We start from the raw sequence: 14,815 nt of genomic DNA, 5'->3' as shown, positions 1-14,815 counted from the left end.
CAGAAACCATAGCCTAGAATGATATGCTCATAGAATATTATGAAAAGTGTATAAGCATAATTCCTCAAGAAATATGGGAAATGACCCTCACCTTCAAACGAGGCATGGTAACAGTTGGAGGGGCAGCCTTTGCATGATACCCAATTGCCATTCCATTTGCTAAAAGTGACTGAGTATATGGCATTGGCTCCATAAAAGCCTTTCTTGGAGGATTACCATCCTTGCCAAGCACAAACTCTGCTGGAAGACCATCAATAACCTAAACTGACATTAGTTCCAAAATATAAAAATAAAAATCTATTACGGGTTTACCCAACACCAGCAAATCCAAAATTAACAAATTGGTGCAGTTGTGTATCAAAAAGTTTGAAATTGTTATCATACCAGTAAAATTAGCCGATCAAATGATGGAGGAATCCCCGATAGATCCTACAGTAAGAACACACATTTCTAGTAACTAAAGAATTGCAAACTTAGGAAAAAAAAAAATTCAACAGGAGACTAGAAACTGAACCTGATAGAGTGATCTAAGTTGATGAGGAGGTAGAGAAATGTTACCGTAATTCTCATCGGAGTCAAACGCGGGTGCACGATAACTCTCTGGACCGCTAGCAAAGAATAACAAAAATAAAAATACAAATAAAGCAAGAGGAATTCATAAATGAATGTATTAAACCGAAGAAAAGTTGAACCTGACGCCGGTGAGAGCTGGCTTGACGGGGAAAAAGCCCCAGACGAAGAGTGAGAGACCAATCATTTGAATGATGACTCCGGCTAGGGTTATTATTGCCAAACTCTTGCAAGTCATTTGAGACATTTTTGTGGTACTGAACTGAATTGGGAGAGAAGATCTGGGAGTGGACGGGACTGTCAAAGTACCGAACAACTTAATTAGTAGATGAAATTAAATTTGGATGTCCCCGATTTCCATTCCAACTTCCAAGGAAACAGCATTCTTTTATTTTTATTTTTTTCCTGGGCAGATTTTTCATAATTTGAACTTAATTTCTAGAGTTTCTACATTGCATCATCTTCTTTTTATTTTTACCTGTGATGCATACGAATTAGGATTTTAAAAACATTGGGACCCTAACATTATTTTATTATTATTTAGTGGCCGGGTTCATTTATGATGATTGACTAGTTGATCAGTGTACCATTCACCGTTGCTCATTGCATCACAAAGGGTCCCGAACTTCGTCAATTACAATTTCGGTAAAAGGAACAAAAATAAAGAATAAAAATACCTCATCCTCAGCTCTAGGCCTTTAACCATTGTAATTTACATTTTAGTAAAAAGGAAAAACAATCCTCGGCCTTAGCTTTAGCCATTATAATTTAATTGGAGAGAAATGGGAGCAATTCAATGATCCGCTTAAAAAAAAAAAAACAATTATAACTTAGTCTTCGCCGTTAACTTTTCATACAAGTTTATTGGGAAAAAAAATAATTGGATAAATCAATTTCAAAAACTATCACGAGCTCCAGCAAACAATTAAATAATATATTAATGATCGATGTGTTGCACAAAATTGCTATTAGTGTCAGCAATGATCATTGCGTGTAAATACAATGCACAATAGATTACATTACAAGTTTGGTGTGCAGAGCTTCCTTTTCCAGAAGCAAAGCAAAATCCATTACATTTTGCCGCACCAATTGCAATGGAACCGTCCGCGCAAATACAAACACAGATGAGCAAACAATATCCATCAAAGGCAAACGACATTCTCTCTACACCATCCATTTTCACGACTTCACATCTTTTAGTACTCCACCCTTTTCAAGCTCACCAACTAAGTCTCTCAATGATGGAACTTTCATGGCCAAAGTCCTGTACAGTCTAGAATATCGTGCGCGGGTTCCGTCTGCCGTTCTTGCAAGTGCAAGCAAGCTAAGTGCCTCGGGAAGCTGGGAGAATACTTGTTTCAGCTCCTCCAGGGTCATATTTTCCAGAACAGATGGTCTTGGTACAACCCGGATAATTTCACCACCTTTTGGTTCCTGAACCCGGGCATCCGCTTTAATGACCAGTTCAGAATTTGAGTTTGCACCGCATTTGATAATAAATGGAGTTGTTGTGCCTGTGTTAAACTGCAAAACATTCCACTGGGCCACATCAGTTTCAGTACCAGACCCCAAATCTGCCGATTGTGTTCTAACATGCGATGTTTCCAGAACATGGTCATCTTCTTCACGAATTGACTGCAGCAAACATATGATGATGCCAATTAGTTGAGGGAAAGAAACTAATTACAACCAAGTACAAATTCAGATAGAATGGGGATGCATTAAAAGTATAAAAACATTCAGTCTCTATCCCCACAAACTCCTTTTGCCTTCGATGTAATGTCACAGATAAAAGCATACATGGTAAAAATTTATATCTATTTCCTCTAAAAATAGCACATATTTAGGCCATTCCGATATTTTATCTTATTTTATTTTTCTTGAAAATATTCCTATTTTATTTTATTTTTCTTGCAAATATTCCAATATGCAGAACACAAACTCCTTTTATTTATTTATTTTTTGGAGAAATATGCCCAAGTCTTGATAATTATGAAGAGGAACAAATTTGTGACATGGGACCAAGTGATGTCCTAGCCTACTGACAGGGTTAGCACCACCCGCGTAGAGAGGATCTGTTTGTGATATAAAGCCAACCCCCATTAACTGCAAGAACCTCCTCTGATACATACCAAAAACAGGAAATAAACAAAAAAATGTTCAAACATCAAATTGAAAAGAAAATAAAAAATCTGTGTACCTCAACCATAAGACGAGCACCAGCAATTTGCCTTTGGGCGCAAGGATGATCAATATCAAGAAGGGAAGGCATCCGTTCTGCAAGTTCATCTAGAGAAGTAAGCATCGCCTTCTTTTTACTTCTACTCAAGGTGTTTACAGAGGACTGTCTCACAACATCCTGTAAAAAAATATGCAATGCTGTTTCTTTATTTCTCTATGGGATGAACAGAAAGAGAATATTTCTCATAGAGAAGTAAAAACCTTGACTTGATTCAATATGCCATCCAGAGAAATGAGAGATGCTAATCGTGCATCTTCAGCTGCAGTAGAGGGATTCTGAATAGGGGAACCACCCTCTTCCAATGTTAGCAAGGCTACATCACTCCTCATCTGTTGCAAAACCTGGTTACAAGAAATAATTAGTTCTAAGATCTGCACTTGCATAATGGACAATTTCTAGAGATAAAACACACGATCACATGGTACCAGAAAACATTGTCACTGTAAATGTATTTATATGTGTGATACTGCAATATATCTAAACATTACAATCCTATCCAAGTACGAAATAGAAAAGAAGCTGAAAAGACAAATACAGTGGCTAAATGAAAGTGACCAACCTTTCTTCTTCTGTGATCGACAGATTCAAGAGCTGAACGCAGCTTAGAGACTTGTGATACATCTTCTGCATCTTCTGTTGCTAAGGTGCCAGCAATATCCTGATACAGAAAACATAATATTAGCAAAATTTTGAATGATCCATTGAACTAGAGAATTAAAATGAAATAATATAAGCTAAAGTGTGAACAACTAGACATGTTCAAAGTATTCAAAAGGAAAAAGGAAAATGTCCATCCTTATTACAGAGTATTTAAAGAAAATTTAAAGAGAATGCTAAACCTCATTCCACATAGCAAGAATACAAAGAAAATGTTTAGGTGATCTCCACCTATATAAAGTATCTTATCTCTTCCTATCGATGGGAATCAGAGTTATCAGATCAGGTAAAATCATCCTTAAAAGTTAAGGAAGCACTTTGGAAACCCAAGAGAATTCAAAGCTGAAGAACAATGAACAGACAACTAATACTGTAGCTCCTTGGACGCCAAACATTAAGAACCCTAGAGCCATGTGATTTATGGGAATGTGTCGTAGGCGTGTTCCCAGGCGAACCAATAACATACTAAAATTCGGATCTATAAGGAGTAAATGCCTTCCTTCTTAAAAAGGAAAAATAAATTCTGAAAGGAATAATCCCTAAAGAAAGCAATGCATCCATTAAGAGACGAGCAGTGACCTAATAGAATCAAGATACTGAAAAGTTGTCAATAGAAATTCATGCCAGCAACTATTCAGCAGGAATAAAAAGAACACAAAAAGACTGAATCAGTCCCGGCCTACTTATCCAAGAACTTTTAGCAGCCAAAAATTTGTAGTAGGGCAGATATGAAGGGAAAAGGCAGATCCAGCTGCTATGGAACTGAATCACACATTTAACTCCAATATGTCAAAATGATATTGCTGGGACCAATTATACCGAGGGTCAAACCAAGAAAGCTCCAGCCAGTGCTTAAGACATACCTTTAAGTGCTGCAACTGAGAATTATAGACCCGCTTTGCATACTCCGACAGAAGCTGGCCAAGGGCATCAGTACTTGGAGGCACAGCAGCACCAAGTCCAGCCATCCAACCATCCATAATTGCAGTTGAAAGAAGTTCTAACTGACCAGTGGTCCCTCCTGATGCATCATCTCCTGTGACAGAAAGAAATTCAAAGTTTTCTGCAAGCCAGGACCTAATTTGCCGCTGCAGCTCACCAGCTGGGGTATGAACAAAAAGAGCAGCAAGAGCCTTGTTTCCTGTCGCAAAACTCTTGGCTTCCTCTTGAATTTCCCTTAGCTTTCCACCGGTGACCTGATGCCTCCATGTATCCTGTAGATTTGAGTTCAGAGGCTCACGTTAGAAGTTTTTCAGGTCACTACAAGTGAAATACCTAAAGAAGATAAGATCCCATTCATTTGTGGAAAGGCAGGTTATGCTAGGCAGTCAAGATAAGGGACACTGATAAACAAAATGAAAAAAATGGGAAGGAGAATGCACACTGCTCTAATTTTACATCAAACCCACATTTATACGTATATACCAAAGAAGAAAAGCAGAGGGGAGTGGGAGGGAGGAGCAAAAATGCCATGATAAAAAGTAACCTGATCAATTCCTCGCATTCTCAAAACAACTGATGATAACTTGGACTTCTTTTCTGGCTTTAAGTTTATTTTAAATCCTTGGATCTTCTCATCGACATAATGCACAGGAGATCTTGCAGGGCTGCTACCTCGACTGGAGCTTCTACTACGTCCCGTATTAGACTTTTCTAGAAAGCACTCTACAGGAGAGACCTACAAATTTGAATTAAATACATATTGATCTTAACATGAAAAAAAAATAGTGGATGCTCAATGAAAGAAACTGATAGATATGCTAGCATCTCAAGTCAAATTACCATGATGGACTGCAATTCAGGTGATCTTGCAAGCAAGGATCTTATATACAAAATTCTGACGCGGGAAACCAGCATAGTGTCCATCACCCTAGTTGGTTCCATTTTACGGATAAAAGCGAATACAGCATCTCTAATTTCAGCAAGTATTTCATGCTCTCTAGAAGCACCTGCTTTAATAACTGCTGCCAAAACCTGCAATAATTGGACAACTATTTATTTATTTATTTATTTTTTATAATCTCTTTCTTTTTGCTGGTGTTTATGGTGGCCAAAGGGGGTGCGGGGAAGAGAATTAATGACTTGTCGTTATTCATGGCATAAAAGCTACCAAATTTTTACTTAAGTTAAAATTTTGAACAAACAAATGCAATTAAATCATACAACACAAAATCACCAACACTTAGCAATCAGTCATCCATCAGCATAATAGCCATAAATACAAATACTCCATCCATGGAACAAAAAGGCACTAAAACAAATCCTAAATAAACATTGCCTGGATCCAAAAACTTAAATACGGTAACAAAATGTCAAAACCTGTTCTAAAAATATCGTTGAGGATCAAGAAAAATAGTTTTGCAAGAATCTCTAGGTTTGCAATCCTCAAAGTTTTAAAGCATGCGCCTGTTGATAATTTCCTATGACTGAAGATACTAATCACTAATGGAAGATTAAGAAACTTGAATATGTATGTTCTTTGTTACAGGAAACACCAATGTAGATATAATTCTCTATAATTCCATCCACAATAGTAGACTTGAAGGACTGTGTACAGTGATCCTAAAGTAGAGCACACACAATGATACCATTGCAGATCTTCCCGACAACACAGAACATAACATGACAGTAGGATTGCAATCTGAAAGACGTAGCTGATATTGAAACATACCAGCATCAGAAGCTTGTTTGCTCCATCTGAAATGACAGCAAGATTGTCATATTGTTCTGGATTAAAGTCATTAAGAGCAGCAGTAAGATACTCCCCAGCAGGTGTAGTTTTAATTTTCTCGGAACTTGATTTAACCAAAGCGACTGTGCCCTCAGTCTTGTCTGCAGATAATGGCAAGGGAGCAACATCTACAGGAAGTCCCTTGTTGTTATTATCATTCCTGTGCAAAAAAAATCACAGAATTCAAAAAACAACTATTGAGGAACCAAGAAAAGAAAGCCACAAAAAAATAATAACTATCAAACTCTATTTAAATACACACCTTGCCATGTCCCGTGGCTGAATATTCACTGATCCTTTAGATAATGGACTTGACAGCTAAAAAGAAAGACAAAATTAAAATCTGGAACAATTTTTAGACAAACAATATAAGTACCTGTTACACCGATGTAAGGAAGAAAAAACCACCTGGGGGGAACTAACCGAAGAAGCTTTCTCAGTTAATCTATCAAACAATTTTTCATTTTCTTCATGCAACCTCTGCAGAAGCAACAAATCAAATAGTCCATTAAGATGGAGCCATATTGAAGGAACGAGTGTGTGTTAACTTTGCAAGGGGTTCAATCATTCGACAGATGGAGTGAGGATCTAATCTGTTAAATCTGGGATAGAATTGAAGGTCTTGAAGTTTGTGAAATATTCTTGGTGCATATTTCTATACTCTTTTCCACCTCAGAATCTATATTCAGAATTATTCAAAACAAAATTTGTTTCTCAGTTACCATTACAAGTACTCAGGGATCCAATCCAAAGAAACAGCATTTTATAGGTCTCACTGATTCAAATAATATTAGCAAAAGCTTCCAACAAGGAGGATAAGGAACTATAAAACTTTGCATTGCCAGAAACGAAAAATGTAAAAATAAGACAGATTCAAGTTGAATGCAACTCAGACAACAGCAAGATCAAAACAAAAGATTCCAACAGCTAAATGCCTAAAAAAGCATAACAATAATGTGGCAGACCTCAATCAGGGCATCACGTTTTTTGAGTTCTTCTTCAAGTTTCTTGCTTACTGCTGAAGAATCCATACCATCCCCAGTTGTCCTCAAGACTGATGAAACAGCAGGCATTGGTTCTGAGCGAATTGTTGACCTTACTTCACTAGAATGGAGAGCTTCATTGCGTTGAGATTCAATGCTGTTAATCTTGGCCTAGATAAGAATTTCAAAACAGAAATCTCACCATTACAATGAAAGTATGTGCAAAAGAAATTCTTTGATCAGAATAAACAGAAGTGTGAACCACAGAAATTTGATATTGATGAAAGTTCATCCTAGTCCAACTCATATTTTTGTCATTAAAAGTCAAAATTAAATTTTCTGCAATATTTGCAGTTACACTTAGGCACTAAGCAACAGAAGTTTAGAAATTATTATTATAGACATTATTGTCTTTGATCAGATTGACTATTGATAACAAATTCTCCTCTAGTTCTGAAACATAAAAAAGAATATTTTAGAAATAAAGAAAAAATGGTGGTAAGCAAGTTATCACCAACAGATTTAATTTCGAGAGAATACTATGAAACAAGGCATTTTCTCCCATGACATTTAAGTGGCTGTGTACAACATCCAATGACCCTTGTACTTAAGGAAATAAGTTGAAAATCATTATATCATTGCAAAATGCATCTACAGCAAGGCCAATCAATGCACCAGAACTACTCCTTTTTCAGTATTATAAAATTAAAAAAAAAATGTTAATAGGAAAACGAACCTGCAATGTCTGAATTGTGGAATCTCTCTGTTGAATCTGCATTTTCTGTTCCTGTTCCAATTGTAACAATTGAGCTACCTGATTTCTGAGCTGGGCATTTTGTTCCTTCTCTATCTTATGCTTGTCGGCAAGCATATAATTTTCTGACTGCATCGAACAAAATTAATGAAACAGATTAGCAACACAATTACTAGAAATGATAAAAATAGGAAGCAATGCACAGTATGAACGTCAAAATTAAAAAAAAATGAAAATTAAGACATAGTACTGGATGATGTATCAAACTCAGGTCTTTTAATAAAACAATGAAAACTTTAATTGTCACAGAGAAGAAAATGTAATTGCGTAAGAGAAGTGCAGAAACTTCAAACCATCTTTTCCGTCACTGTTTTGTGGCTTCAAAGTTATGGTACAAGTTGTGCAAAGAAGCTAATTTTTTGTGGGTCATTCCGGGGTCTTGCGATTCCCTTCTTATGGAGAATCCCTTTGCTTTTGTTAGAGGAACCAAGGCTAAAACTCTGTGGAAATGTGCAGTGGCAGCTTTATGTTGGGTAATATGGGAGGAAAGAAATGTCCGCATTTTTAAGGGCAAAAGTGTGGATAATGTTGAAGAGATGTGGGATAGAGTTTGTTTTCTTACTTCACTGTGGGCTTCAGTTTCTAAGGAGTTTCAAGATTCATCTTTTTCTTCACACACCTAAATTGGGTTGGGGTTTTGAAATAGGAAGTTATATCTGGTTCTAACCTTGTTTAGGGGAGTTTGGGTATACTTTTGTATAACGCAAATAGTGATAGTCTTTGTTCTTTGTTTTTTGGGTGGACTGCTGGTCCACTATCTGTTTTTTCATCTTCTTTATTAATACACTTTTCAGTTTCTTATCAAAAAAAAAAAACAAATGTTCACCATATGATATAATGTAGGCAAAACCAATGTCATTGGTATGGAAGACTATCATTAAGATAATAAAAATCTCAAGCCAAAAAGGGAAGTAAGATAGAAGAATGCTAAAACTATCGAGTAAGATGTTGCAGAATGCTAAAACTATACCAAACCCATGAAATTACAGAACCTTTAAATCTGACTGTAATGTGAAAGACACTTTCCAAGCTTTCTGAACTTCGTTGTAGAGTAGGACACATTGATCATTTGCTTCTTTAAGTGCTTGTCTAAGTCCCAAAATCTCTTGTTTAAGATCTTGGATTTCCTTTTCCCTTTCATACAACTCCTTACGTGCATCATTTGCCTACAAAAACCATCACAAACATAGAAAATTATAGAATTGGTGATTGCATCGGTACATTACCAACACAACTAGCAAAGCATGAACTAGGAGCAAAAGTTATAGTTGATGTAAAGTTATAGTGAAAATAAAATAAATTTTAGAAAAGGAAACTCAATCCTTGATTGTATGCTAAATAAGTGCTACACTACTTATTTGTGCTTTTCTAATTTCCTTGAAGCTTTTTGGTTTCTCATCATCAATGTAAGGTCCTTGCCAATTACCATTTGAACAATATAAACATTCTAGTAATTCAAGATAATATAGTAGTTATCAGATGAGATTCCTTCAGACCTAGGTATTGAACTACTGGAGGGTGTGTGCAGTTAGCTCACCAGAAACTAGTTAATTACTACTGAAGAAATCACAGCTTCATAAAATCAGTATGGACACAAGTTGAAAGAACAAAATATCCACTATAGCAGCACGTAAAGGAACTCACAATATCTCTCCATTTCTTAATTGTATCTCGATTACCAAGGCTCAGAACAGTACTACGAGCTCTAGAAGAGAAATTGAGAGATGACAGCGTCTCAGACATATTCGCAGCATTTGGACATATATTAACGATCATCAAAGTTTTAGAGCTTTCCCCTACAGAAAATATGAAAGTAAAATATATAGTAAATAGTTTGAAATTAACCAATTTCCGCAATAATTAATCTTCAATTGCTCTTCACATTCTGCCAATCACAAAGTTCCACCAAAACTAGCTAACAAGTAGAATATAATACCTAGAGAGTCTGCAAGCACTTTGGTCAGCATCGAATTTTCATAAGGCACAATATCCTTTCTTGAAGTCAAAGAAGACAAAACATCTCCCAATCTGCAAAATTTACATATACTGCAATTAGAACATAGCAGAGGATCACAGGAATAATTCAGAAAACATGACAATATTACTATGCGGTCAACCTATAACCTATATGAATAAATCGCAAATGCAGTGAAATCCCCACAAACCAATGCAGTGAATTAATGTGTTTATACTAATCAATTTTTTCCCCTGAAAAGCAGATAAATGAAGAACGTATTTAATTAACCAAGAGAGAGCAACACAACATAGAGCAACATAACACTCAAAGAGGTGGGGAAAAAAAGCTTCAGAATCACAATGTATGAATGTATTCCCACAACAAGAAGCAAGCAGGGACCATATGTGCCCACACATTGCAACTTGAGAGGAACAGTAAATAAATCAAAGGAAGCAAAGGAAAAAATGGGCATACGCTGAAAGTGATTTCATGACATGCAGCACATCTGTAATACGCTCCCCGCTATCATCCTCTGCAATCAAACCTTCACTACCAGCCAAGTCAACAAGAGAAAGCTTACTATACAAGTTTTCTCCAGTGATCAAATTATTATAGTATATGTGTATCATAATGATCCTGACAACCACAAAAGAAATCCACACAAATGAATTAGATAATGGCACTTACTATCAGGACGATTATCTGTGCACGACAACAATAAATATATTAGTTCAATAGAATGAAAGGAAAACTTTGATTCAGTACATACAAATGAGAAACATTGAATTTAGAAACATCATTTCCTCGGCTCTGAAAAGCAGATTTCAAGACTTTAGAAAACTCCAACGGGTTATCAACTTTTTCCTGCACAAGTTCTATAGAAGACTCTAGAGATTGGAAGCGAATTTTAGCTAAACCATTCCCTGTTTGTGGGAGCAAATCCCTTAGCTACAAGAACAAGAAAAGGCTCTTCATCAGAACATTTCAAAGATGCAATACTTGAAGCATTATCCAACAAAAATAGAGCCAAAACATAAAAAATTGTGAAAAACAGACAAAGGTGGGGAATAATCAGTAAGTGAAAAGCATGAACAAACCTGCTCGTTGTAAAGCTCAAAAACTGTAACAGCAAAATTGAATCGAGAAGTTGAAGTTGTATCAGAATTCGATAAATCAAAAAGCTCCTCAAAACAACGAGCATATAGACCACGATCATGGCTAGATCCTTCCTGGGCAAATGAAATCAAATAATGCAATCATTAGAAGATTATCATGAATTCAGGTAAGAAGTATGTTTAACCACTATCAAGTTAAGATTTATCATCAATATTGTTTACACCAGGGCACAAAAAAAAAAAAAAAATACAAACTAGGCTATACTAAACCCTGCAATGGAATGGAAATTAAAATCCCTTGAAATTTAACCTAAAAAGTAAGAAAACTTATCAAGAGAGAGAGAGAGAGAGGCCACCATGGTGTGTGTCTTTCCTGAGCGAGTTTGTCCATAGGCAAATATAGAAACGTTATATCCATCCAAAGCTGATTGTACGAATGGCTGAACGTCACTGAACAGTTCGGCTGCACAAAAGTGGTGCACTTCATTAAGCCTCTTTCTTATGGCATTTCAAACCTGTAGAATAATGAATGACTAGGGAAAAGTAAAAGGAAAAAATTCCACACTGGAAAATGATAGAGAAAGGAAATCAAACAAAGAATTAAGCACTTGCCTTGTCCAACATGCGGTCCATAAACTCGATCAAATTCAAAATCCTTCTTGGGGTTGGAGATGGTATCATCACCAGTGTTAACACGGATAGTGCAATCATCAGTAAATTCAACAACAGAAGGACCTTCATCTTCAAATAATGGTCTTGTACGACAAAATACCTTTATGTTTCCTGAAATTTACAATCTCGTTTCTTCAAACAAGAAGAGTGCCAGAAATTGCTTCGAGAAGTACATGTTTAAATAAGTACTGAAAGAACAGGGAAAAGAGAGCTTTTACATGAAATGAGAATGTGCATACGCATATGTGCATGTCTGAGAGAAAGAATGATCGAGGTCAGGGTTGGAAAGGGCAAACGATGAGTACCTTTGGCTGTCAATAAGTCATTAAACAATCTTTTCTTCTCATTGATCAGTGGAGAAATTCTAGCTTCAGCTTCAAGGGCAACTTGATCTAACATTTAAATTTACATGACATTTAAAAATTGATAACAGAACCCAATAGCAATCTAAGCTAGAGAAGCAGAATATAGCTTTGGCATTTGAGATACAAAGTCCTTAAAATTGGAAAGATTCATAATTATACTATCTCAGGACAGAATTATGTGCACAATAACCCTAATATAGCACAAACCATAAATATTACGAGTCCTGTTTCATTCTTTGGAAAGTGAATTCTAGTAAGCATGTCAAATATATTACGTATAAACAAGAGCTTGGGCATATACTCAATCAAATAAAAAGCAGAAAAAATCAAAACTTAGAAAACATCATAATTTTTTCTTTTAGACCAAACAACTCAGTTACTTACCTAGTTTACGAGTTTTATCAGCAAGAACACCTAGATATCGTGTAACTCGGTCAATCTTTGCATTAGAGTATTCTTGCAGATCAGTTGCTTCTTGTCTCAATTCCAAGTAATCTTCTTTCACAAACTGCCCAAAAAAAAGTAATACAAGTATCATAAAACTGAATAAACTACATGATCAACATCATATCAATAGTGATGTTAACCATATGAAGGCATATCATCTTACAGAAAGACAAAAATGACTTAAGGCTCAAAATTTCTTCATTAAGACACTTGTAGTTCTTAATCCATCTAATGATAAACCGAATTTTCAGTACTGATATTGCTGCTCAAAATATCTTTTTGCCCACTTTAGCTATGAAATATTTTGCTCACTTAGCCACATATCTTGTCCAGAAGATAGCAAACCTTGTCTAAAATATAGTGAAAAAAAGAAACAATATAAAAGAGCTTATCCACACATTACAGGTTCTTGGATCCTCAGAAAATGATTCCTATTCTTCTCTTTTTCAAAAAATAATTAAAAAATTGTCCCATGATCAATATTTATTCCAGACAATTGAATACTCAAATATTAATTGGTAACCTTGGTAATTTTTAGAACCAAAAATATTGCCAAGAAGAGTTTTTGCACGAATTAGAGTCCAAACCATTGTTAGCATTTCTTCAACCTTGCTATGAACTAGTAGACCTGTGAAAAAAAGAACAGAAAAAAAAGAACCACTATTCTATCCCATCCAATAGCCTACTCAAATAATGCAATTTCCTCGGTATAGTAATGAGAACTAAATGAAAACAGTGCAGAAACTCATAATACCCCAGGAAACCAATACCACAAGTTTCAACAATCAAGGTCCTGCATCATTAAGTGACAATTTTACACGACCTTAAAGAATAAATTCATATATCAACAATTCATTACAAGACCTCAACTAGTCCACTCATTCACAACCGAGTCTCCCGTTCTACTATGCCAAGGCCAATGCCACAAACTAATGATGCATCATGTCTAGAGAATCACACAACAGTGCCAACAAGCGGTGCTAGACCTAGGACCCCCATTCACTGCGAAAAGAAAGGTCACTCCTAACCATAATTATAATTGGAAAGTTTAAATTCAAGTCAGTTGCCAACAACACAATGAACTTTCGTTTTTCAAACATGCCAAATAAAACAGCAACAATTTTATAACAATTAATACATAAATCTAAGTAAACCAAATAGAAATTCTAAAATCACTTTTTTATCCGTTAAATAAATTTTGCATGTCGCTAAATCCGTTCAAATTGTATTAAAAAGAATCGAAATTATTTTAACTCCTGCATTGTATTCTTCACCAACACAACTGCCTAACTCTCCCATAACTGTCAATGCCACAAATCATTTCACACATTGTAATTAACATCTGGTCATCACTCAAAACCATCAGTAGAATAACTCAACAAAACACATTACCTTTATTTCGTCCTTCAACCGCTGGACCTTCGTAGATAGCGCCTGCTTCGAAATCTCCGACGAATGCGGCAAAGCAGAGGCAGCGGAGATCGAGTAACGGCGAACCACCGAAGCATCAGGCCTCCGGCCCTCGCGCTCGAACTGCAACGACGACGACGACGACGAATTCCTCGGCTCAAAACCACTCACCTCCCAGTTCCACCTGTTCTTGTTCTCCGCCATTACAAACAAACAAAACCCTAGCTCACTCACCCACTCACAACACTCTTTTATCTTCTTTCAAAATTTCAGTGCAAATTTCAAAACAGTTTCGGCAAGAGACGTTCATCTATCTGATCTTTTTTCGTTTTTGCGCATTTCCCATCATTTCCCCCCTGCCTCGGATAAAAACGAAAGGTAGAGGGTACACTGAGGTGATACGACGTCGTTTGATAAATAGTGGATTAATATAGGGACACTCTACGACCTTTTAGAGCACAAGCAAACTTGTGCTTGGCATTGGTTCACGATTCGCTTCTTAAAAGTGTTATTATTTTTTGGGTTAATTTTGTCCTGCCCCCAACTGTTTCAACATTTTTCGCCACGCACCTATATATTTTGAAAATACTCACTCCACACCTAATTCCGTTAATTTGACCGTTATATTTAACGGAGCTATTTGAAATTTAAATAAATATCCGAAATACCCCTTATTTTGAATTAAAAAAAAATAAAATGAGATAAAATATTAATTTAATAATTAATATTTACATTAAAAAATTTTATTTAAAGGTAATTAATAATAATTTCATCAATTAAATTATCAAATAAATTTAATTTATCATCATCAAATAATATTTAGGATATGAATTTCCAAATTGATCCTTTGAC

General features: G+C 35.8%; 1 protein-coding gene across 2 annotated transcripts; it reads right to left on the bottom strand.

The window, feature by feature from the left end:
• Positions 1-1,488: 1,488 nt before the first annotated feature.
• LOC18036999 (kinesin-like protein KIN-14B) lies at positions 1,489-14,391 on the bottom strand. Of its 2 annotated transcripts, XM_006426215.2 has the most exons (23): positions 13,946-14,391; positions 12,491-12,614; positions 12,047-12,133; positions 11,682-11,852; positions 11,426-11,532; positions 11,052-11,183; positions 10,724-10,902; positions 10,429-10,590; positions 9,934-10,025; positions 9,642-9,793; positions 8,990-9,163; positions 7,920-8,066; positions 7,166-7,354; positions 6,609-6,680; positions 6,463-6,518; positions 6,141-6,360; positions 5,252-5,443; positions 4,956-5,147; positions 4,333-4,683; positions 3,372-3,470; positions 3,013-3,153; positions 2,771-2,929; positions 1,489-2,205 (listed from the first exon to the last, which is right to left on the bottom strand). In XM_006426215.2, exons 1-23 carry the CDS (start codon positions 14,165-14,167, stop codon positions 1,750-1,752), a joined length of 3,876 nt encoding a protein of 1,291 aa, XP_006426278.1. In that variant the 5' UTR covers positions 14,168-14,391; the 3' UTR covers positions 1,489-1,749. The 2 variants fall into 2 exon arrangements, with proteins under 2 accessions (XP_006426278.1, XP_024036100.1); XM_024180332.1 differs by lacking the exon at positions 12,047-12,133.
• Between the last annotated feature and the right edge of the window lie 424 nt (positions 14,392-14,815).

The sequence above is a fragment of the Citrus clementina genome, unplaced genomic scaffold (genome assembly GCF_000493195.1).
Source record: "Citrus clementina cultivar Clemenules unplaced genomic scaffold, Citrus_clementina_v1.0 scaffold_7, whole genome shotgun sequence".
NCBI lineage: Eukaryota > Viridiplantae > Streptophyta > Magnoliopsida > Sapindales > Rutaceae > Citrus > Citrus x clementina.
This window is presented reverse-complemented; position numbering and strand designations above follow the sequence as displayed.